The 23,838-nt window shown below is 39.3% G+C and overlaps 4 protein-coding genes across 5 annotated transcripts; 2 read left to right on the forward strand and 2 right to left on the reverse strand.

Annotated features, from left to right (window-relative positions):
* Positions 1–403: 403 nt before the first annotated feature.
* vps33b (VPS33B, late endosome and lysosome associated) lies at positions 404–9,376 on the reverse strand. 2 transcript variants are annotated; one of them, XM_022747823.1, is made up of 24 exons: positions 9,302–9,376; positions 8,861–8,996; positions 7,991–8,071; positions 7,819–7,880; positions 7,679–7,728; positions 6,944–7,011; positions 6,812–6,857; positions 6,626–6,720; positions 6,286–6,390; positions 6,066–6,156; positions 5,899–5,976; positions 4,743–4,816; positions 4,571–4,657; positions 4,381–4,471; positions 4,216–4,290; positions 4,038–4,102; positions 3,879–3,933; positions 3,744–3,790; positions 2,643–2,775; positions 2,465–2,538; positions 2,232–2,333; positions 2,066–2,141; positions 1,402–1,521; positions 404–616 (listed from the first exon to the last, which is right to left on the reverse strand). In XM_022747823.1, the coding sequence occupies exons 2-24, from the start codon at positions 8,954–8,956 to the stop codon at positions 537–539; spliced, it is 1,851 nt and encodes a 616-aa protein (XP_022603544.1). In that variant the 5' UTR covers positions 8,957–8,996; positions 9,302–9,376; the 3' UTR covers positions 404–536. The 2 variants fall into 2 exon arrangements, with proteins under 2 accessions (XP_022603544.1, XP_022603553.1); XM_022747832.1 differs by lacking the exon at positions 9,302–9,376 and adding an exon at positions 9,115–9,278.
* On the forward strand, positions 9,349–12,602 carry hddc3 (HD domain containing 3). The gene is made up of 4 exons (XM_022747858.1): positions 9,349–9,558; positions 11,338–11,393; positions 11,501–11,741; positions 12,395–12,602. The coding sequence occupies exons 1-4, from the start codon at positions 9,447–9,449 to the stop codon at positions 12,523–12,525; spliced, it is 540 nt and encodes a 179-aa protein (XP_022603579.1). The 5' UTR covers positions 9,349–9,446; the 3' UTR covers positions 12,526–12,602.
* A 216-nt stretch (positions 12,603–12,818) lies between these two features.
* On the forward strand, positions 12,819–17,811 carry mfap1 (microfibril associated protein 1). Its single transcript, XM_022747845.1, has 8 exons — positions 12,819–13,003; positions 14,579–14,795; positions 14,898–15,036; positions 15,150–15,337; positions 15,437–15,706; positions 15,838–15,997; positions 16,374–16,463; positions 16,898–17,811. Exons 1-8 carry the CDS (start codon positions 12,922–12,924, stop codon positions 17,075–17,077), a joined length of 1,326 nt encoding a protein of 441 aa, XP_022603566.1. The 5' UTR covers positions 12,819–12,921; the 3' UTR covers positions 17,078–17,811.
* hypk (huntingtin interacting protein K) lies at positions 17,682–20,430 on the reverse strand. The gene is made up of 4 exons (XM_022747869.1): positions 20,230–20,430; positions 19,216–19,271; positions 18,898–18,949; positions 17,682–17,940 (listed from the first exon to the last, which is right to left on the reverse strand). The coding sequence occupies exons 1-4, from the start codon at positions 20,389–20,391 to the stop codon at positions 17,845–17,847; spliced, it is 366 nt and encodes a 121-aa protein (XP_022603590.1). The 5' UTR covers positions 20,392–20,430; the 3' UTR covers positions 17,682–17,844.
* Positions 20,431–23,838: the final 3,408 nt, after the last annotated feature.

Consider the following 23,838-nt stretch of genomic DNA (forward strand, 5'->3'; position numbering starts at 1 on the left):
AAGCGAAAAAGGTCTCTTTACTCTTAAACATAGACGCTACCCTATAATGACGTTATCTCCAAGGACTGCCCTGATGTAGCTTTATAATATCCACCCGTTTTAACAGTCCCGACAATACATTTTTGGCTGCATTAGATCACACCTCTGACCTGTTTCCCTTTCTTTGCGTCTTATTTTTTATTACTTATTGTGCTTAGTGTGATTTTTTTTCCAATACACTCTTGTTGTTCTGTTTATATCTGTTGTGTCAGCCAGGGTTTATATTATTACCTACTCCCTGATTACACATGTAATAACATTGTAATGACTATCATTCCGCATTCTTTGCAATAGAAACAAACAAAAATGAAGAGAAGGAAAAGCTTTAAAACATTTTTAAAAACATTTATTCACTTTATACATCTTTACAGTTCTTTTGATGACAGAAACTGACCATAAGTGAACATTTTCCATCTGTAATGCCAGTGCTGGAGGGAATGCATGACAAGGGCCTGCAGGAATGTGTCAGGTTTCTGTTCATGATGTGCTGACAGGCCTCATACATGGTTGTCCAGCAAAGCTTCAATGAGTCTTGAACTGTTTGTAATCGCAGTCGTTACCACAATGAATTTATAACCTGAAAGAAGAATAGAGTAATGTATGAAATAATTTTCTTCCAGGTCTTTTTGACTCAAAGCAACAAGTGAATTTCTCCATAAACCACAGCAACAGCAGACATTTGGTAAGGGTTTCTTTTTAACTTTTGAAAAATATCCTCTTGATCCAACGGTTAAGGAGACCCATGTTGAGATTTTATGAAATATTTACCCAGTAAGAGCTTTTTATACATCTGAAATTTCAGTTTGAGTGCAAGTGTCACAGAAATGATTGATCATTTGTTCCTTCAACATGAACTCAGTGTATTTTGAAAAAATATATAAAATTGGTTGTCTCATAAAATTTTAAATATTCCCACATTTACATATCTTGATGTAATGTTTTTAATGATTTAATAATTCTCACTTTTTCGGATCTTATTAATTTGATGGCTGATTACTGAGTAAATGCAAATGGTCTAACACATTTCCAATCATTTCTGACAGATAAAATATATCAGTTATAGTTCACATTGATGCAGGATATATGTAATTAAGTCTAATATTTATTTATCATAAAAACACAATAAAGGTGTAAAACTTTCTGGGGGGAAATTCAGTTTCTATCTGTGGATGTCAGGTGATGCCAGAGTTATTGTACCCAAAGAGTTCTCCATATGAATCATTCATATAAAACACATAATTCATTATCAACAGTCAGGACAGCAGAAGTGAAACTAAACTCAAAATAAGAGGGGGAAACCTACGTGACCGGAACACATTTAAAAAACAGGAGTAACATTATCAGCATTCAGGCCATGTTTACCTCTCTCTCTGCCGAGGAAACGAAGGGCTGAAATCTCAGAGAAGGTGCAGCCTCCGAGGAACATGACCAGGACGACGCGCTGAGCGTCACTCTTTGCTTTTACATCTGCTCCGTTGGCGCCTGATGAGAGACAGAAAAAAACTTTGTCAGATTATTTGGACTGACAGAGGTGAGACGACAGGCTCTGTGGTGAGGGAGCAGTTTTCCTTTATGGCCAAAATGTGTCTGAATATGACCAAAAGGAAACCGACCAACTCAAACCTCTAGAGTTTCATAATTTCAGACTTTCAAACGTAGTTAGACTTTGAATTAATGTATTTCGAATATGAGGATGAATCACTGGTGTAATCCGCTGTCCTTTCAACCCGCCACTGTGCTGTCACAGCGTTTTCCTGTCTTTGTCATGTCATTTGTACAAGAAGGAGCCAATTAGAAACCTTTTCCCACATGTACATGGCCAAGAAACCATGTTCCTCCAAGGGAAATCAGGTTTTTCTAATCCTCTACCCCAGTTACAAAAGCTGAGTTTACATAGCGTCTAAGAAATCAGTTTACTACAGAAAGCCGACAATGATCCAGCTCACTAAGCACATTTAAACATTCATTCAAATGATTCCTTTCATTGTCAACATAATAATATAATAATATCTCCTCGTAACCTAACCTGTAACAGCAAATTCATGCCCATTCAGCAGCCTGGTGACTTCTTCAAGCCCCGTCCAACCGTCTCGCTCCAACACCTACACAACACACGCCAAGAATAAAGTTTCACAAAACAACACAACACAGTCAGATCACGTGGGATAAATGAATTCTGCTGATTTACTCACCTGCTCAATGAGTTTGCAGCTCAAAGGGATATAGGCACCGCTGAAGATGTAAGCCATGTCTCGAGGGACACGCAGGTCGTACTCTTCATCTGACTTTGGCACCTTTACACAAAGTATAATAATCCAGTTACTGATCTTTTACAGCATTCATAGTGCGTTGCCATTGGTATGTCATGCTGCAACTTCATTAAAGTGTCTTTCGGAGCGAAATTGTGAAGTTGACATTAATTTACCAGGTTGAGTTTTCTGCTTAAGGCTCTGAAATTGCTCTTCTTCGCCAGGGAAGAGAAGGCGTCCGTCAGCTTTCCTGGAGGAAATAGAAATGAAAAAGCAATAATGATGAGGATCAGGACAGTTTAAGTCATTCAGCAATATCCTGCAGAAGGAGACACACAGAAGCGACTGTTTCACCTGCAGTTTTGTCATTGACCAGTTTGCCCACTTTGCTCTCCATGACCGTCAGTGTTTCCCCCGGCTGCTGCTCCACCAGCAGCCCCAACTGCCTCAGGTTGGCAAATGTGAGCAGGTGATCCACTCCATAGCTCTGGTGAGGTCAAGCAGAGACAATGTTACACACCAGGCGCAAGGTGATCAAGTATAAGTATAAGGTGATACTCTGTATTTTTGTCAATTATAACCATAAAAAGACCAAAACCAACAATGCGTCAGTCTGTCACTTATTACTTTGACATCTCTACCTTGTCTGTGGCTCTCAGACTTAAGCCCATCTGATCTTACTGAAAAAATATAACAGGTCTCTCATTTCCTAAAACAGCTGGTCAGCTGTTTAGGAAATGAGAGACCTGTCAGACCATCACCTGATGGAATTAAGGAATTTATTGGGGATTATTTTCAACTGCAGGTCAATTCACTTTTTGTGTTCTAGCGAGTACTTACAGTACTGTCCAGTATTTACTTGCTATCTTAGGTCAACACACACAGTAAAAGTAGGAAATGGTATGTATACCACTAAATAGGCCAAAAAATAACAGCACTCATTTTTTTTAATACATCTTTTCCAAAATCTTCTCTGTTTTATAAGCTACAGGTGTGATTCTGAGACCTGTTTATCTGAATTAGACAATAACAGCCACTCCTGTTTTCTTGTTCATGGTAAATAAATAATCAAGTATATAAGCAACTGCAAACAAAGATGGCTGCTTAGAGGTCAAGATGCCCGTAAATGTGCAGTTATTTTATTCACTAGGTGCTGGAAAAATTAAAGTAGTGAGTGTTTCCATCACACAAATCACAGACGCCTCTGACCATCCCACCTTTAGTATGAATACATACAAACACAAAACAGCATGATAAAAAACAAAAATAACATCTAGAGTAAAGAAACATCACATAAGAAATATCAAGTTCAGAAAATATTCTGCAGGAAATGTGGCTGTTGAGTGATTTCTTAAAAACACAGACTATCTTGTGGCTTTAAAAACATAAAAACCTTTTGGAAACAGCATTTGTTCATTTTCAAAAAGCTTCAATCAGCCACATGTTGAGGCTCACCTGTAGATACTGTGCCTTCAACGACCGGAAATCTTTTGGGAGGAGTCCTGAGAGAAAAACACCATCACACACAGTCATCAATTCACTATGAAGATAATTTGATTCTGTCTCTGGAATCATATAAAGGCAACTCACCGTTTTCTGTGATAGACAGAAGACAAAGCAGCCGCAGACTTTCTATCATAGAGACCTTAAAAAAGAGAAGAAAGCACATTATTAGCACATTATTATTATTATTATTATCATTGTTTAATGTGTTCCTATATCAGACTAACTGTGTTTGAGCAAAAGCACCTGTCTGTTGATGTGCTCCTCTATGAAGGAAATACATTCACGGATTTCAAATCCCTCAAGTAAAGCTGGAACAGAAAACAAGAAATCAAAATCTGTATCAATGAGAACATAAACAAAAATATGGCTAAACAAATCACATGTAACTAAAACCTGACTGTCACAAACTGAGGGATCTTACAGTGTTCTGTCTTCAGCAGCTCCTGGAAATCCTGCTTTGTTTTCTTCTTCATTATTGATTCACTGGCACCAATGTCTGAAAGGGAACGTGCTCTTCAGCTTTGCACATATTACTTAAAACACATCACAATCAATCTGACATAGAGTAAGCTGCTGCGACACTCACGCAGGCTGAGCAGCCGATGTTCATGTTTCAACCCTTTCAGTTCCTCCGACACAAATGTCTTCATCTGCTTTATGTCCATCCCCCGACGCTTCTGTACAATTAAAGAAGAGAGAACAGAAAAAGAAAAAGTGTCAATTACTTCAGTCACCTTAGCTACAAAGACTGATGAGGGTAAGAAACGTTTACTCGCATCATATGCCGTCTGGAGGTTTCTGGCTTTCTGACTGAGGAAGCCAAAGACGTTGGAGAAATGCTCGTTTCGGATTTCGTTGAAGACCTGCGAAACGGGAGTGTAGAGGAACTTTTAATTTGAAATCATGACAGGTAAAAGAAGAGATCTGCACCTCCAGTGTCAGCCCTACCTTATCCTGAGAGTTCAGCATGACCTTCAGACTTTTGTCGGAGGAGGTGACATCAGGTCCAAACTCCACACATCCTGCAGAACAAGAGACATGAGACACACATCAACACACACAAGTACGTTAAAAAAAACAAACATCTGCAACCAGACAGACGTGATACGACCAGGAGGTTTAATTCTACAGGAAAACAACACAGTGTGAGCTCCTATTGTAATGAAGAGTTTAGATGCACATTAGTATCCTGGTTTTGATCGTATTTGAAATATGACGTTTACATGGAACATGAAAAACCTGATTATTCATCGCCCTGTATACATGATCATATCGGCGTTCAGGTTTCTGTCTGTGTGCAATTGCGTCTTCTTTCCTGAACGTCTGAGCCACTGATTTAGCTATGAACATGTTCAGAAACCTGGGAAAGGTGTTTACGTGCCACAGTATCCTCGGAGAGCTCCAGCTGGAATATCAAGGTTTCTGAAAACTAGGACGTTTCCATGCAGAAGTTAAACTGGGATACTCCAAAAAACCTCATCAAAACCAGGATACCTGCGCATATAAACACACTCAATATTTATTTTAATATTGATTCCACATACCATGCTATGCTATAGTATATATAGTTGATCAGAATTAGTTAACCTGTTCATGTTGGAAGTGTTTATAGTCGCTCGAAACAGCCACAAAGGAAGTCGAAGATTTAAAGCTAACCAACAATGGGGAGGGAGTGTTCTAAATATCCATTACATTTGGAGAGAACGATGCACATTTTCAGACTCTCTCCTGGACGACATAGTTCATATGAAGAAGGCCACAAATAGTTGTATAACAAGTGAAAACAAAAGAGAGAGAAGCTTAAACCCCCACAGCTGGCTAATCCCTGAGTGAAGTGGGTGTGAATGTCGGATTTTGGAAAGGTTTCGGGGAGGGGCTTTCTGTAGCTATCTGAACATCCAACTAGCAGAAGATGAAAGTACTGGCTGTCTGTCCTCCTCCTGGGCAAATCTTTGTTGTGAAGCCTAGTTTTGTCGTTTTCTGATGAAAAGAGGATGAAGAGGAAGTGATTTAACCTTTAACCGTGTGGGCTGAGTTTTAGTGGACGGATGCAGATTTTCACCCTGAACACAGGTAACTCTCCACATGCGGCTTTGATACCCACCACATTTGATTCTAAATATATCATCCACCAGTCCTTCATAGACAACTTGTGAGCACAGAGGAGTGACAAAGTCCACATCTGTGAAAGACAATCATAGTGTTAGAGAAAGAAAACACAACACAGCATGTCACTGTCATCCACAGAGCAAAAGGTTCACGGCTTCTTACCTCTGTCAATAAGAAAAACATTCCCTATTTCAGCCTGTCGAGGTTTTGTTTCTCCCTCTTCTACCTGCTCCCTCCACGACTCGTACGCCATCTGGCACCAGACAGAAAGACAGAATTCATGACACTTCAATCCTTCATCCTTCATGCCCATCTAAAAAAAAAACCAGCAGCAGAAACATTTTCTTCGGTGACTTGTCTTTGGTCTCTGTTCGTACTGCACCTTGGCACATCGTCCAATCCCGTAGAGCTTCGAGAACGGCCCGTAAACAGAGTGAAGCAGGTGCAGAGCGCTGCCGGCCGTCCTCACCCAGCGCTGGTCTCCTGCCTGTCAAAATACAGGTTTTATGTGCAAAATCTGATTATTTGTCGTTAATCTACAAGATACAAATTGTTGTTAATACTTTTACAATTACAAATAACAATTACAAATTGTTGACATTAATGAAATACATGCTGATGCATCTGTGCTGGTACTTGGGTGCTACTCTGTCAATTTACTAAATTAAAACCGATTAATCATTTCAGATCTATTTTTAGCTCTATTTCATTTGTGTCTTTACCAGGAAGTTGTCTCGAAAGAATTCTGGCAACTCCAGACTGATGATGTCATCATCAAGTGGGAGGAGGTAGAAAGCCCATTCATCAGTGGTCACATCTGTAGGAGGGCAAAAACAACTTTAACACTCCTTTTCATTCACACTGATCGTGGCTTCTAAAACAAAAAGTGAAGAATCAAGGATGCTCACCACCAAAGAGCCCCTGCTCCTCCAGCACCGCCTCACATGCATAGAACTGGACCACACAGGACGGTCAGCAGGTAAAAATCAAGTATTCAATCCAAAACAAATCAAAGCAGCATGTGAACACAACAGAAATACCTTCTGAGGGGTGAAGATTATCTTGTATCTTCTAAATTTCCCTGCTGCTTTGTCTGCATTGGCCACATCTGGAACCAGAAGGAATACAGCATGAAATACATTCACTCTCATACAGTCCAAAGTATGAAAGATATCAATGAAAACCAGTGGGTTGAATTATTTACCAAGTGCATCAATTTATTGACATTTATATCACATTTCTGTCAACTCTTTCAAGCTGTATATAACAATAACTCCTCATAATATCATTAGTGAATGAATAAAGACAACCTGGGTCTGCATGAGCACAAGAAAATGGATGGATAAATGGACAGAGTGATTAACCATTTCAAAATAACCTATTTATTTAAGAGGTCTGGAACTATTGACAATGAAAGTTGTAAAGTAAGTAAATAAGATTATGATTAAAAGACATCCAATGCCAACTTTCTGTACGTGACAGTTCCAAATACGCAATACCTCACATTTCAGTTGATACTAAAAAAGTGTTGAGGTTCAATAAGATCTGATCAAGTGTCACTGTCACTGAGTTTTGGTGTTTTTCATGTTTTCACCTCAGCTAAAGGACTGAATGCTTCCCTGTGTGTTGAGTTAACTTTACACCTTACTGTTAATGTTCCCAAATAAGAAACTTCTGGATTTCTTTCAGGTGGCAGTGATGTTGGTGAGATTTTGTTTTGTGTTTGGTTCCCATAGTTACCTATCTATCTACAGAAAACCTCCAACTCTACTCACCACATATCCACTTCACAGTTTGTATTCTCGGCCGGATCAGGAAACAGAGCCTATAGGAGAGTAATGCCAGATTGTCAGGCAGTCACATCAGGGGTATGTGTGTTTTAAATTGTTAGAAGTATGAAGGGTGCGTGGCTCACTGATCTGAGGTGCTGATAATAGGTTTGTATTCCACTTTGTAGAGTTTGTCGACTTCATGTTGCTGCAAAAAAACAAGAGACAAAATGTTTGAAGAAGCCACTGGAGCTGCAGTTTTTCTCAAGAGTTTCTCACTATAAAAAAATCAGTGGCGCCTCAGCTGATAATATTCACCTTTAGTGTTGACACATTAGCAATACGATCCAGCGGGCTCATCAAGTCTGCCTCAATGAAGAGGTCCTTCTTTCCTGGCAGCTGTGTGACAAAGAGAGGAGGATAGTAAAGTGAAGACAAAATCGACAACAATCTATTCAACTGTTCATTTGTCTATCTAAATGAACTATTTGGCAATTCTGCAGAGTAGACACATTTTTTTCCAATCTTAATCAACACAACACATATGAAAAAAAGGGAGTTTGCACTAAAATACACTAATTATCTGCAGATATTATTCAATATATGTGACACTGTTGTTATCCCACAAAAAGACAAAAACTTAAACCTATTATGTCTTAGTCGGGGCGGAGAAGTCTGTACTTTTAGACTTCTTCATCCTGTTTATGTCCTCAAGTCTAATGGTTCTTCCTGAAGACTTAAATCTTTTAAAAATGGCTCAATAATACATACTTTCATCTTCTGAAACAGCTGGGCACTAAATAAGTGAATCTTTCGGGGCTATTTCCTGCTGCAGATTAATCCACATTTAGTGTTTTAGTGAGTATTTATGACTCACTTTATGTTTCACTTATGACAGGTGGGTGTGGCCACAAGTGCATTGCAACAGCTGCTTCATACCTACACATAATCCCTGCAGTGTATGTCAGGGTAAAGATACCCCGTATGTTTCTGTTTTGTTTTCGTTTTTTCTTTTCATTTTTTCGTTAACTTGCATTGTTTAGTCAATGTCTTATAATAATGTCCTATAATAAAAACATTCTTTCATGCCAGTCATTCTGCTGCTGGTATGTCTGCATGTCTGCAGCCAGTTGAGGCAGCCACTCGAGCCAATGTAAGCAGAGACATATTTCTGTGACCTGTTCTCACCTGTTCCAGCAGGTAGATGAGCTGATCTCTGACCAGTCTCTTGAGCAGAGAGAAGTCAGGGAGCTCCGGGGAGTCTCTCCTGGCACTGTGAGCCATACTGGGCCACGACAGGGACAGGACGACGGTCACTCATCCACTGCACAATGCACACAATAAACAGAGAGTTACTAATTCAGAAACAGAAAATGTAGTGACAGAGAAGCTCCAACCAAGAGTCACACAGAAGATACAAATCCGTGCTAGGCTTGACTTACTAGCTCCGTTAGCTTGTAGGCTAAAAACACCTCCTTTACATCACACAGACTTTCAAAGATTAATGTCAAAGTGCTGACACTGATATGGAAATAATTTCACAAAAATGCCCAATAAATGACAGAAAATAAACTGAGAATATCTGTCAAAATCATCAAAAAAGGCGTTTAGCTTAATATTAGCATCTACCTGCTTCCGTAGCTGAATAAGCGGAACCGATTCCCATCGTCAACTGTTTCTCCCGGACACTACAACAAACAGACTGTTACACTTTGGTCGGAGCGTCGTTGGAGAACGACAGACCTGACGCTGTCATTACATGTAATTTTCCACCATGGATTCAGAAGCGGTTTTGTTGCTAGAGACTGTAAATTTTGCCGCAGAAAAACATCGTAACCAGCGACGTAAAGACGCAGACGGAACTCCGTACATTAATCACCCCATCGGTACGTAGGATTATGGACTTAATTTCCTGCCAAAACTTAAACAAACAAACAAACAAACAAACAAACAAAAAACAAACAAAACATGTTTGACATTCGTAAATATGCAGGAAATTAGCTTTACGTTAGGAGTCTATTTGTTTTAGCGTGATGCCTTCAGGTGTTGCTCGTAAATCTGTTTCTGTGACACTTTCTGAGGTGTTGGAAAAAGGCAAAAAATCTATTTTGGTCATTTAATTAACCTAATAATACTCATTGGAGTTATTGATCATTGAAGCTAATATTGGACGATGTATTGACCAATATTGGTTTTTTGCAAATATATCAGCATCTGTGTTTATGTTTTCCAGTAAGTAACAAGAAATTGCAGTACAAAAATGCAAATGTACACTCACTTTAGCACTTTATTAGGAAAACCATACTAACACAGGGTAGTTCCTCAGTTTGCTCTCAAACAGCCTCAGTTCTTTGAGTCATGGATTCCACAAGCTGTTGGAAACCCTCCTTTGAGACTGACCATGTTGACATGACTGCATCACATCATTTCTGAAGATTTGTCAGCTGCACACTCAAATTGCTAATCTCCTGTTCTACCACATCCAAAAGGTGTTCTACTGGATTCAGATCTGGTGACTGGGTAGGACACTGAAGTTCACTGAACTCACTGTCATGTTCATGAAACATTGTTGAGACAACTTTGGCTTTTTGACATGGAGCATTATCCTGTTGGAAGTAGCCATTAGAAGATGGTAAACTGTTGCCATTAAGGGATGCACATGGGCAGCAACAATACTTAGACAAAGTGATCTATATCAAGATTGTTTTTTATGCTTTAAAAATCACCGTATATATCATTATTGGCTTTATAACATTCTGAACTACTGATGTTACGTTAGCGTCAAAACTGCATTATTGGTCAGACTATAGTAAGTGCATGGCATCCCACAAATTCTCAAATGAAAGAAGGTATTTAGATATAAAGGTTGCACTTACAACATAAAATTTGTTGCACCACAAGGATCTATTTAGAGACATGAATTATTTTTTATTTATGCCAATAGTTTTAAATTGGTTTGAAGAATCTCTTCTCCCATTTTGTTTGCTGATGATAATAATACCACAAACAGACTTAAATACTTTAATAAAAAAGTACCGATAAAGAAATTGTGAGAGATGCAAGATGCTTTGAACTTGCTTTGATGCTTTCATAAAATAGTAAAAGTTAGAGTTACATTTCATTATGTTTGCAGGAAAAAGCAGAATATACTGTATGTTGAGGGTGATGCTAAAGTGTCAGTGGAACAGAAGTCTCCCATGTTTCATACACTCTCTGGGTATTTGTTAATGGGAAATTCAATTGGAAAAAATATACAGCCTTACATTAGGAACACAAGGAGCGTTTTCCTTGTATACCTTGTGTACAGTACAGGGCAGTGTTCTTCAGCATTTGGAACTGTTTGTCAAAAAAAGGAAACTTTACTATTGAATGAAATGAGTGTTTTATCATGAACCCTTTAATGGATATTTGAATTGTAGTTAATAGACAGCTGAGTTTAGTATGAGTATAATATGACTCAGAGTTTCCTAGTTGTATTAATGACATCATTGACAGGTCATTCCTGACATCCTGACTTTCCTTGCAGCAGCTGAAAACAGTGTCTTGCTGATATTTCTTTCGCTGATACTCACAACTCTGTGTGTGTGTGTGTGTGTGTGTGTGTGTGTGTGTGTGTGTGTGTGTGTGTGTGTGTGTGTGTGCGTGCGCGTGCGTGCACCTTTAAGGAGTAGCAAGAATCCTCAGCCATGAGGGAGGCGTCACAGACATTGAGGTTTTGCAAGTATGTTTGTTATCAGTGCGTCACTGTCAAGTCACACCGTGGAGTTCAGCATTTCTTGCATTACTGAGCCTCGGCGTTGTCTCTGTGTGTGCTGTCCCTCCCTGCAGGCTGCTCTGCTACATGACACAGTGGAGGACACAGACACCACTCCTGCAGAGCTCGAAGCAAAGTTTGGACCGACCGTTGCTCGTATCGTTGAGGAGGTGACGGATGAAAAAAGTCTGCCCAAACAGGAGAGGAAGCGTCTGCAGGTGGAACACGCACCTCACTGCAGCCGCCAAGCCAAACTGGTCAAACTGGCTGATAAACTGTACAACCTGAGGGATCTGAACCGCTGCACACCTGTCGGTCAGCACCTCTCTGCCACTGTCACTTCTCTTATTCTGTAACTGACTCACTTATGAGGGTTGTTGTTGAGGACTTCACTTAAGTTGTATATGTTTTAGAGCTGCAATGATTAAAAGAAAATGAATCTGCAACTATTTTGATTATCAATAAATCGTTAGTCATCATCATTATTTTTTAAACAAAAATTCCAAAACATTGTCTGGGTAAAGTTTTTCATATGTGATGATTTTGCTGCTTTTCTTTGTCATATATGTCATATAAGATTGTAAACTAAATATTTTTGGGTTGTGGACCATCAGTAGAATTAACCAAGCAGTTCAAAAACATCATCTTGGGATTTGGTAAATTATAGGAGGCATTTTACAGACAAACCAATTACTCTTGAATATAATGGGCTGATTAGCAGAAATATATAGTTTCAAGTCTAAATAATTTCCTGAAACAGCTGGGCATTGTAGTTTTAAGCTAACCTCATTCAAACACAGGTACATAGTGCATTTGTAGGGGACTATTTGCACCTATTTCTGGCTGTAGTTGCACAGACAAATTGTAAAATTGAGTCAAAAATCTCTCAAAGTGGAAAAACACAAGTACCAGTGCTTCACAGTGTGTACTTAGTTACCATACTTTCTCCCTGTGTGTGTGTTTGGCAGGTTGGACAGCTGAGCGGGTCCAGGAGTATTTTGTGTGGGCCAGTGAGGTGGTGAAAGGCCTGAAAGGAACCAACCCAGTTCTGGAGGAGAAGCTGGAGGAGCTGTTCAGACAGAGAGGAGCCCAGTTCTGAAAACATCGCCACAACACAGCGCAGAACAGACTATTTAAATTACAAGTACTGTATATCACCTTTTCATTTATAAAAAATTTAAATAAATCATATTTCATATAAAGTTGTGTGTGTGTGTTTGTTTAATAATTTTGAGGTTTGAATTTTGGGCTCTGGGTAATTGTATCAGCATTTACCTTAAACCTTAAAAACTCAAGTCACATGATTTTGTGTCGTTATGTGCGTCTTATTGGGCGGAACCATAGACTGTGAATATGGTCGGAACAAATCCACTTCCTGTCCGTTTACACGTTTTATAAAACTTCCGTTTCAGCGAAGCGACGACGAGCCTGTTTTTGTTCAAGTGAAATACAATTTTTTTGTTTTTAATCGGCTGGTACCGTCGACCAGGCAATCATGTCTAGTCGTGAAGCCCTCAACATGAAGCTCCCCCCGATCCAGTCCACGGCCGGAGCCGTGCCGATCCGGAATGAGAAAGGTGAGACGGAGCGGTTAGCAGGCGGCTAGCGGCGAGCTAAATTAGCAGCTAGCTGGGCTACAGCTAACATTGTTTTCAATAAGGTGAAACTAGAGATTTTTTTGTCATTTTTAATTGAAAAATTGATGAAAACATTAAACTATTACCAAAACATTCGGTGATTTACTTCCTATTAAACGAACTATTTTGTAGATCCACCGGCTACCGTGTGGTAACCTCGCTGCTAACACAAATAACACCAACAGTTTGTATGAAGTAAATAGTAGCGTTCACTTGCTACCTTATCCTGACTGTACTTTATTAAAATTTGGCTACTAACATTAGTTGCAGCAAATTCCCAATGGACTGCAACTAACGATCATTGTCAAAATTGGTTAATTGATTGGTTTATTAAATGTCAAAAAATGGTTAAAAAAATAAATAAATACCCTTCGCAGTTTCTCACATCCCAAGAAAACACCTTCAAATGTCAAATCTGCAGTTCAAACCCCCCAAATATTCAGTTTGCAATTACTATATAGAACAGAGAAAATCAGAAAAATCTTTGAGAAATCATTTGGCATTTTTTGGCATTTATATTTTACAATTTAAAAAAAGACTAATGATTAATAAATTAGCAGAATAATTACTGATTACGGTTCTGTCGAGTAGCTCTTCAGCTCTAATTTCCTGCAGGTTGCAACAGCACGTTAATGCTGTAATTATGATTAGGTGTACACATACTTTTGGCCATATATAGTAGATTGAGGAGCAGAAGTATTTCCAAAAAAAACCTCAAGGGATCTTGCACAACAGTAACTACATCTTCAAAAGCGACCATGGAGTTGATCCAACTCCTCCCTTGCACACTATCAAGAAAAAATTCCAAGTTCTAGACATATTATTACCAGACTGATTATTATCTTCAGGGGTTTCAGGTTTTTCACATCATTTACAGTGACAATATAAAGATTGATTAATAGACAGTCTGTGATAACAATATAAAATCTTGCATTTTACTCAAATTGATTTATTTTGAATTTAGATGTGTGTGAGTCCTGGATTTGAATAAAAATGTACTGAGACTCTTGGCGAAATACATACAAGTATCAGCAGATGTGGGAAAGAAAAATATTCATAGGGCGGTTATTTTCATTTTCATTAATCTATTTATTATTTTTCCTAACACATTTTCCCATAGCCCAAGGTGACTGCATTTAATTGCTAGTTTTGACCAACCAGCTATTCAAAATCCAGAGATATTTTAATTTACAGTGATATAAAACACAGAAATGCAGCAAATCCTTATTACTGAGATGCTGGAACCAGAAGTATTGTTGGCATTTTGCTTGATAAATGATTAATCAATACATTTTGATGTTTGAGTCAATGACTAATTGGATCGGCTCCATCAGATTTTAGTATTAGGTTCAAAAACCTAGGTAGTGCATCCCATAAAGGAAACAGATAGTAGTGATGCATAATGATGGTGTCGTAGGTAAAGCTGAACAGATTCAAACAAACATCTCAGCATTTTATATTAGTGATGGGAAACCCCAAGACCAAACTCACAATTAATGTCTCTTCATATCCCAGGGGAGCTCTCCATGGAGAAGGTGAAGGTGAAGAGGTATGTGTCAGGTAAACGTCCTGACTATGCACCAATGGAGTCGTCGGATGAGGAAGATGAGGACTTCCAGTTTGTGAAGAAGGGAAAGGAAATGGAGCCAGAAGTGGAGCTGGAGGAAGAGGACGTCTCTGACCCACGTCTCAAACGTTTGCTCAACCGCGTCTCTGAAGACGTGGAGGAGAGGTATGACACTGCTCCGAAGATTTGATTTGAATTGACTGATACATTCACTATACGTCGTGTTGCTTCAATGTTAATTTAACCTCTTTGCTTCTTTGTCCTCAGGCTTGCGAGACACAGACAGATCGCAGAGCCTGAAGTTGTTGCTGAGAGCAGCGAGGACTCTGATGAAGGCACATGGCACCCAGAGCGTGAGGAGAGCAGTGAGGAGGAAGAGGAGGAAGAGGAAGAAGTGGATGATGAGGTTACTATCTGTGCTGTTTAATTTTAACTAACTGTTACACTAATTTCAAAAACAAAAACTCAGTTAATTATGTTAAGTGAAGATTTTAAGGTGGAGTTTGTCATTGTGTGCAGGAAATTGAGAGGAGACGAGCGATGATGAGGCAGCGAGCCATGGAACGAAAAAATGAGGATATGGAGGTCATGGAGGTGGAGGAGGAGGGGAAGTCGGGGGAGGAGTCGGAGTCTGAGTCTGAATATGAAGAATACACAGACAGTGAGGATGAAGCAGAGCCGCGACTCAAACCTGTCTTCATTCGCAAGTATGAACCAAAACAACCCAACAAGTTTCCAAGAACAGAAACATATTAACCCGTAAATGTTCAGGTAACTTTCTTTATCAACGTCTTTTTGCGCCACAGGAAGGACAGAGTCACGGTGGCAGAGCGTGAAGCAGAGGAGCTGAGGCAAAGAGAACTGGAGGCTGAGGCCAAGAAGCAGGCAGAGGAACGGCGGCGCTACACCCTCAAGATTGTGGAGGAGGAGGCTAAGAAGGAGTTTGAGGAGAACAGACGAACGCTGGCTGCTCTGGACGCTCTGGACACTGACGGAGAGAACGAGGAGGAAGAATACGAAGCCTGGAAAGTCAGAGAGCTGAAACGCATCAAGAGGGACAGAGAGGCCCGAGAAGTGTGAGTAAACAACAAATTTGACTCCCTAAAATGACTTAACAATGAAATGAGCTGGAGTAATTGAGAACCTCTCAGTAAGCCTAGTGCTGTAGTTGTTACTGAGGATGGTAACGAGTCATGTTCGTCCTCAGCATGGAGAAGGAGAAGGCTGAAATCGACAGATTCCACAACCTGACAGAGGAGGAGCGCAGGGCCGAGATACGCAACAGCGGCAAACTCGTCACCAACAAAGCCACCAAGGGCAAATACAAGTTCCTCCAGAAGTACTACCACAGAGGAGCCTTCTTCATGGTAAGTCACTGCAGAGGCAGATTCTTATCAGTGCTGCAGTTTGGTCTGACATCATCTGCCTCAGCTATGTTGGATACTAGGAGTTAACTGAATGTTCTGTCAGTGAATTTGTATTCATTAACTAGGCTACAACTTTCCATATCGGTGTATGTCGGTAAATAAGTCAAAGAAACTAGAGATGCTAAACAGAAACATTGCGTAATTTGTCCACCAGGGAGCAGTGACAACTGTAAAATGCCCCGTTCACCTCATATACTGGTCAACATGTTTGTTTCTTTTAATTAACAGACGCTTCTAAAGCTTGATTTGACGTGGTCTTACAGGCGGTAAACATGAGTGATCCGTAACTGTTCTTAACATGTGGTTTGTGTTACAGGATGAGGAGGAGGACGTGTACAAGAGAGATTTCAGTGCACCCACTCTGGAGGACCACTTCAACAAAACCATCTTACCCAAAGTCATGCAGGTCAGCTGCTTTTTTTTTTCATGCTACACTGAAATGTGAGAGGGATGAATTTGGTCACTTGTTTAGCCTTTTTTTAATATTATTCTTCTTATTCCAGCAAAACGTGTTGCAGTTGTGTATACATATGACACCATGTTAGACTCTTAAATTTGCCCTTGAGTCGTTTAGAGTTCAGAATATATTTTCACCATCATATATGTTATAAACACTGATTCTTTCAATGTTGTTGTAAAACTACTAGTATGTACGATTCATCTATTCTCTGATAATTCAGTCTGACATATGTGTTGTCTCTATTAGAGTGTAAATGAAGTTCTATAATACGACACAAGACTTGTCTTAAGTTTTGTTCATCCTCATTAACCCTTGAATGAATTATAAGTGGTTCAGTTCTCTGGATTTGACCTGTTTGTGGTTTGTTTTCGCCTCTGAAGGTCAAAAACTTCGGTCGGTCTGGACGCACCAAGTACACCCACCTGGTGGATCAGGACACCACGTCGTTTGACTCGGCCTGGGCCCAGGAGAGCGCTCAGAACAGCAAGTTCTTCAAGCAGAAGGCAGCAGGCGTGAGGGACGTGTTTGACAGGCCCACAGTGAAGAAGAGGAAGACCTAAGAGGTGGAACATGGCTTCATCAGGCCCACACTGCAGCTTTAGAGACTGTTCAGAGACCGAGCTGCATCCTCCTGAGCTCCAGGATGTTTATTCTCTTCCCTGGACTTTGTGTTGTGGAAGGAAAGCAGCATATAGACTGATTCCACCACTCGGAACTGTATATGAAAGGTGCACCAACATTTAAAAACAAAAATTAATTCCACGTTGGCTCCTTAAATCCTACTTAAGATGCAGCTGGTTTTCAGTTTGTGTTCAGAATATCACATTGATGAGAAATTTGGCTTAGAGCTTAAATTGAGGAGATGAAGGAAAAGCTTAGTGAAATCAGCTTTATCCAGAAGATTTCTATCCACAGTCAACAAGCCACGTCACACTCAGATACCTCCTTCAGTTTTAAAGCAAAGTCATTTTGTAAATATCAGCTTATAACAACATTTAGTTTGAAGACTCTTGTGCTGATTTCCTGCATGTGGAAGTACAGGTGTTGTAATTTGATTTATTTGCAAATAAAATCTGTATTTTCATCATTTTTAAAACGTTTCCACAGATTCAAGCTAGTAGTGAAATTACGTGACATTTAATTACAGGTGAAGAAGAGGCAGGCCAAAGGTCAACTTTTATTTTAAAAAAAGAAGAAAGAAATGGATATGGGGTAAAAATTACACCAGTTTAACCACTGAGATCAGTTCCGCCTCACTGACTTGATGAGCCTCAGTTTAAAAAAAAAAAAAAAAGGTGAAGCAGTCCATTGTGTAAATGTTGTTTGTTCAGTTGGTGAGAGCCACCAGAGCCTCCACCACATTCCCCATGTGTTCCCTCAGACTGCGCTCCGCCACGGCCCTCGAGATCTCCATCTCAGACATCTGCACAGCAACAGCAACACAAAGTCAAATTACAGCTTTAACACTGACACAAAGTGCTTACATAACAGGCCTGCAGCTAATGATTAGTTTCATTATTGATTCATCGTTTCATGGAAGAGAGTGAACAACGTCACAGTTTCTCAAGGTGATGGCATCAAACTGCCAATCCAAAGAGTGAATTTACTGTTGTAAACAGTGAATCTTCACCAATTACGAGCTGGAAAATTGAATATTTTTGTTTTTAAAAAATGAGGTGTGATTATTTTACTGTCCAATTAATCGTTGCAGCTCTAATATCAATTTAAATTACATACCAGTAATTACTTAAATTAAAATGACATCGAGATAAGAGACAGAAAATGGATGGATAAACAAATTAAGAACTATTATTTATATTAAGTCCATGTAAGTTCATGGTAAAATCTTTGCTTTTCCATTCTGAGCTCACGAGCTTCCTCGCCACTGAGGCAGCGGTGGTGACAGTGTTTGCTGCAGGTCTGATGGAACTGACCGAAACGCCACAAAATGAGGATTGAACAGCCTCCTGCAGCACAATTCACTGTCACAATCACACCTTTAGTTTATAGGTTTGGAACATCTCCCAACAGCCAGAAACCACATACAAAAACATTATAACTCACGTTACAGCAGCAGGAAAGATGAACATTTTTGGCCCTTTTTTGAGGAAACTGAACTTACTGCTTTTTAAAACTTTTCAAAACCAACAGATACCTTGAATCCCTGCAGCCAGGATATAAAAACGTATGAAAAACCTCCCTAGAAGAGTGGAGGCTGTGTTAGCAGACGATTAAAGCCCATGGTATGAAATGTTCCAATATCACACATGGATTTAATGTACTGTCCATATACTTTTGGCCATGTAGTGTACCAATAACAGATGTGGCTTTAACATCACCTGAAGATTAATAAACAAAAACTGAAGAGTGAAAAACTTACAATTAGTTCTACGTCCTCTTTCTTGATGGTGACTTTGGCCAACTCCTTTTCTCTGAAAGTGAAAAACAAGACAAGAAATGTTTTGTTGAAAGTTCAAACTGAATGTCAGGATGTTATGAGATTAAAAATCTGCAAAAAATCCCTCATTCTGCTGATTACAGATGTTATTTTTCTTCTCAGTCACCTCCTGTGGGTTTGTTTTGTGTGGGAGCTGTGATTAACTGCAGTATTAATGAACTATGCACAAGGAAGAAATTAGGAGCTAATGCAGCTGTTACAGATCATTACGCATTCTGAGGCGGTCAACGCTGATCTTACCTTTCTTGTTTGGCTTTCTGTTCTCGTGATCTTCTGTCTCCGATCACTGACATCGCCTGAAAGAAGAAACACTGTTATTCGTATTTATGTCGCTTTCATGGTTTCTGCAGTGTTCAACAAGTTCAACTTAGGACTTTTTGAAGACATTTCAAAACCACTTTCATTCACTTAAAATTTTTATAATTAACGTAATGGCCAATGGCAGGCTAGAAAAAATGATTAACATCATGGTTAATGCAATTTTTTACCTTTTAACCTGGTACTTTTGATAAAAATGAAATCAATGGTTTGTTAGAACTTTAAATCATCAGTATTCTCGATCCTAGTGTGCTTTATGTGTGACTTATGTTCAAGCATCTGCTTCTCTTGGTCAGGACACTTGTGCACAAGATATTTTTAATCTCTTTGACATCTTCTGAATTAGTTTATTGAATTAGTTGACATATTCACATTAAAATTAAAGATGTACCTAAATACCTTAAAATTCAGTAATATTACTAAGGACAACTTCTTCACACTTAACAAATTAAAAATCATAAATTTGGATTATTTTGGAAAACAGTGATACTGAGAAGCCCTGAAGTTATTTTCTGAAATTCTCTATACATTATAATTAAAAATTCTATACAGTATTTATAGTTATTTTATTTACAGTTGTTTAATGTGTTTATTTGTTTTGTCGTAGGTTTATTAGTATACTACATTGTTCGTCTCCAGCTGTAATGAAATTCTTGTATCAATGAATTTTAAGACTAATTGTACTTTATTAAGAATTAAGAAAATAGATTAGCTAGCTAGTTATTTAGCCAGTGAGCTAACCGTTCTCCACACAATTACCAAGCAAACGCTAACTGACTTTTAAAATCTAAATGAGTAGAAGTAAGAGGGGTATTTATAAGACAACACATGAACAGCTAAACACTTCACATTGGGCCGGTATCAGGGATGATTTGCGGACAGTGAAGTCAGCAGCGGCCGCATGTTTCCGGGCTAGCGTTAGCACGCAGCTCTCACCGTTTCCAGATCGGAGCTGGAGATTTCCTTCTCCTCCGCGTAGTCCGTGACTCTCTCCAGATCCGCGGCTCCGCTGTCATGTTTCCGAGGCTTTTCTGCCGGTTTCCCGGTGCAGTTTTCCTCGGCTTCCAGGTCCAAATCGACGTCTCCCTCGGCTGCCATGTCTGCTCCAATGAGTCCGGAACAAAAAGAACGGTTCCTTCAAGCGTCGGATGGAAAACGGGGTAGTACCGGATGTGAAGCATAGTTTAGAAAAATGGTTAATTTAAAAAATAATATTTGTGAATATTTATCACGATTAAATATAGTTCTGTTTGTGGTACAATGTTACTTATTACATTTACTCAACTATTGAACTTAAGTATAATTTATGAGGTACTTACTTTACTTGAGTATTTCCATTTTATGCTACTTTATTTGCGCTACTTATCTGACAGCTACAGTTATTTATAGTTACTTTTCAGATTAAGATTGTGTGTAAAATGTAAGTAAGTAACAATCTTTTTACCAACATTTTTTAATGTCCCTTTACAAAAACTGTGTTTAGTTTCTGATACACAAATCTTCATTATCTTCAAAACTGAAATAAAAAATGTGTAAAAAGCGTCAGTTTCTTCCAAAATCCGAGAGACGGAAACAAGATCGTGCATTTTGAACGCATTTCTGCTGGCTGCAGAGCTAAGCTAAATAAATAAACAAACTGTCTAAAAAATGAACACAATTCATAACTGTTATCTGTGTTAAACTGCAAGCCCACAACTGATCAGGAAATTTTTTTCAGATGAACACTGTACAGTAGGCATATTTAAGGGGGCTGCAAAGGAGGTGTGGTGGGTGGTGCTCAACCGATTGACGGGGGGCCGGTCAGGACCAAAATTGCCAGGGCCGATTTTTTGTCCCAGTCCAGCCCTGAATACTAGGATTACCTACTTAACAAAACAAAAAGGTTTTTTCCATTCAGAATTCATTCTGACTCATTCTGACATGTTTCCCCACAAATCCCTTTAAGTATCTGCAGCCTCACAGAACAGCCTTTTGGAGAAAATCCACCAAATACTTCAAAATCCAACAAGGACAGTGGGACATGAGAGATTTCCTAGAGATAAAGGTGCAAATCTTTGCAAATTAGAATTGCAATCAAACTACAAACTGAACATAATTCTTTATTGTCAGTCGAGTGCATGACTCAAGACTTTAATCCGAAATGATCAAGTATTAATCAGCAGGTTTAAGAGTATATATGAATATGATTTATCTGATTTATCTACTATCTTGTTATTGTCTTTGAGATACAAAAAAGAAAGAGACAATAAGTGGATTATTTGGACTTTTAACTGTCCGGATTACTGAATCACTCCATGTTCCTACTCGTTCTATTCCTGTCTCTTATAAGAGGTTTACAGTACTTTAATGCAAATAGCCCTTCAACCACTGTAACAGATTTCCTCTGTCTCCAGACTTTTCCAGCCCTTTCATGTGCTTGAGCTTTTTCAATCCATCCACCGTAATCAGATTAAAGGAAAGAGAAACCTGTCTGTGCCTTCAATCCTGAGCAGGACTGAAAACCAAATCAGTGCTCTCAGGTGTCTCTGGTTTCATCCTTCAGGAGATGTGTGTGGTGATGGGCGGCCGCAGGAATGGGGCCAGAGGGACGTGGTTGTCATCACACCAACCCCTTCATCCTGCTCTATGACTGATGGCTGTCTGACTGTGTGGAGCCTTCCATCGCCTCGGGCCTCGGGCCTCGGGCCTCGGGCCTCGGGCCTCGGGCTTCGGGCCTCGGGCCTCAGGGACGTGATGTCAGGACACTGGCTTCGGCCTCAGGTGAGACTCTGCTGGATGCAACAGTTGTTTTCTGGTGAAGGTACAAGATGGTGAGGTGATAAAAGCGTGATGGGTAGCTCTCAGGGCAATCACACAAAAATGTCAAGTCAATTTTAATTGCATGTTAGGTCAATATGTTTAACATCAGCATAAAGGAGGAAATAAAAAAATAATACAATTGTTGGACGTTAATCTGCTGCAGCCTTCATGTTGAACTTGCTGCAGAGATTTGCTCTCATTCAGCCACAACAGCGTCAGATGCTGGTGATAAGGTCTGACTCTCAGTTGGTTTATTCCAGTTTATCTCAAAGGTGTTGGATGAGCATGAGGTCGGGTTCTTCCACATCAAACTGGGGAAATTATTTCTTAATAGAGCTGGCTTTGTGTGTGGGGACCTTCCCAAACTGTTGCGACAGAGTTTTTAAAGCTTAAAGTAATTTAAACCAGTGGGTTTCCAATCCAAGGGGTCTCAAGATAGATCTGATGATCAAGGGGATTAGAAACAATAACATACATCACAGAAAATTCTTCATCTTTTTTGACTTTTCTCAAATTTTTTCTTTTTTATTGTGAAATACTGGATACTTTTCATTCTTCAGGCTTCTTCAATTAGCACAAATCCAAGAAAGAAAAATCACTCTTTCGTTCAACTGGTCTGAACTTGTGGATGCACTGGGAGCCATAACCTGTGATGAGTGTTCACAATGCTCATTGGTTCATTTTAAGTGATCACAAGCCACAAAGCTTTGGAACCATCATTCTAAAATAATTTTACAGTAGTTTGTAGTATTAAGATTTCCTGTAATTCGAACAAGTACCTCAAACCCAAAGCATGTAGGTCATGTAGTGTGAACTCATATAATAACCAGTCAATTGATACAAAAAAAATTGCAACCAAAATATTAATATTCAACATTGATTTTCATGTCAAATCAATAAAAACTCAAGCATCTTTCAAATTTTCATTAAATTTCAGCCATTAATTTGTCAATTTAAGAATGTGGAGAAGGTGACATCTGAACTCTAGTAATAGTCTGTCCTACTATGAACTATGTGAGCAGGTTGTGCACTCAGTCATGACACATCTATGTATGAATGGGTACATTGTGTTTCTATGGGAAGGAGAATTGTTCTTATTACTTGCAGCTGCATGTGAATCATCTACAACTCCCAATGTTTTGTTTACCCACTAAAACAGGTGAAAAAAACAATGCTGGTCAAAAACCGTTACCCCATAGTTTTGCTCAAGAAGAGTCCTAGAGGATTAATGAATGGATAATTTTTTGTGTCCTTTTTTTTTGTAAACAAGGCCTGGATTTCAGCCAACTGTTATTGCGCAAGCCTATTGAAACCATAGATTGAGTGCTTTCGCTCAAGCGGAGATTTGCATCCGCTAATTTGCTTTTGTTTGTTCTCTTTGGCACTTCCTCCTCTCCCACAAGGCAGCAGTAATTATCTGAGAGTGAAAGGGGCCCCCAGGAATGCCGGGCCACGGCGGCCTGGACCGCTCAGAGCAACACGTGTTGATCACAGGGACTTAGTGCTGGTTTACACCCACTCATGTTGGAGGGAATAATCCACAGCGAGATTAAAGATATTATGTGAAACAGTGACTGTTCTTGGCCCTGAAATCTCTATTTCAGTTTGTTTTAACAACAGAATTTTAAAAAACTTTTTATTCTTGTCATATGACGTTACATGATTAAGACTTATGTAATCATAACATACATTATGAATATGCTATAGGCTACAGATAAACATACATAAATACTTTTTTTTCCAGTT

The sequence above is a fragment of the Seriola dumerili genome, unplaced genomic scaffold (assembly GCF_002260705.1).
Source record: "Seriola dumerili isolate Sdu_G_001 unplaced genomic scaffold, Sdu_1.0 BDQW01000011.1, whole genome shotgun sequence".
Taxonomy (NCBI): Eukaryota; Metazoa; Chordata; class Actinopteri; order Carangiformes; family Carangidae; genus Seriola; species Seriola dumerili.

Excerpts from the sequence above, each read along its gene's own strand:
- mfap1 (XM_022747845.1), top strand. The coding sequence starts at position 12,922 with ATGTCTAGTCGTGAAGCCCTCAACATGAAGCTCCCCCCGATCCAGTCC. Across the intron at positions 15,338-15,436 it reads AAACCTGTCTTCATTCGCAA|GAAGGACAGAGTCACGGTGG; the intron begins GTATGAACCAAA and ends TTTGCGCCACAG. Across the intron at positions 15,707-15,837 it reads GACAGAGAGGCCCGAGAAGT|CATGGAGAAGGAGAAGGCTG; the intron begins GTGAGTAAACAA and ends GTTCGTCCTCAG.
- hddc3 (XM_022747858.1), top strand. The coding sequence starts at position 9,447 with ATGGATTCAGAAGCGGTTTTGTTGCTAGAGACTGTAAATTTTGCCGCA. Across the intron at positions 9,559-11,337 it reads GTACATTAATCACCCCATCG|GAGTAGCAAGAATCCTCAGC; the intron begins GTACGTAGGATT and ends TGCACCTTTAAG. Across the intron at positions 11,742-12,394 it reads GAACCGCTGCACACCTGTCG|GTTGGACAGCTGAGCGGGTC; the intron begins GTCAGCACCTCT and ends TGTGTTTGGCAG.
- vps33b (XM_022747823.1), bottom strand. The coding sequence starts at position 8,956 with ATGGCTCACAGTGCCAGGAGAGACTCCCCGGAGCTCCCTGACTTCTCT. Across the intron at positions 3,934-4,037 it reads AGGAGCACATCAACAGACAG|GTCTCTATGATAGAAAGTCT; the intron begins GTGCTTTTGCTC and ends CTCTTTTTTAAG. Across the intron at positions 1,522-2,065 it reads GCATGAATTTGCTGTTACAG|GCGCCAACGGAGCAGATGTA; the intron begins GTTAGGTTACGA and ends GTCTCTCATCAG.
- hypk (XM_022747869.1), bottom strand. The coding sequence starts at position 20,391 with ATGGCAGCCGAGGGAGACGTCGATTTGGACCTGGAAGCCGAGGAAAAC. Across the intron at positions 19,272-20,229 it reads CCAGCTCCGATCTGGAAACG|GCGATGTCAGTGATCGGAGA; the intron begins GTGAGAGCTGCG and ends TTCTTCTTTCAG. Across the intron at positions 17,941-18,897 it reads AAGAGGACGTAGAACTAATT|ATGTCTGAGATGGAGATCTC; the intron begins GTAAGTTTTTCA and ends GTTGCTGTGCAG.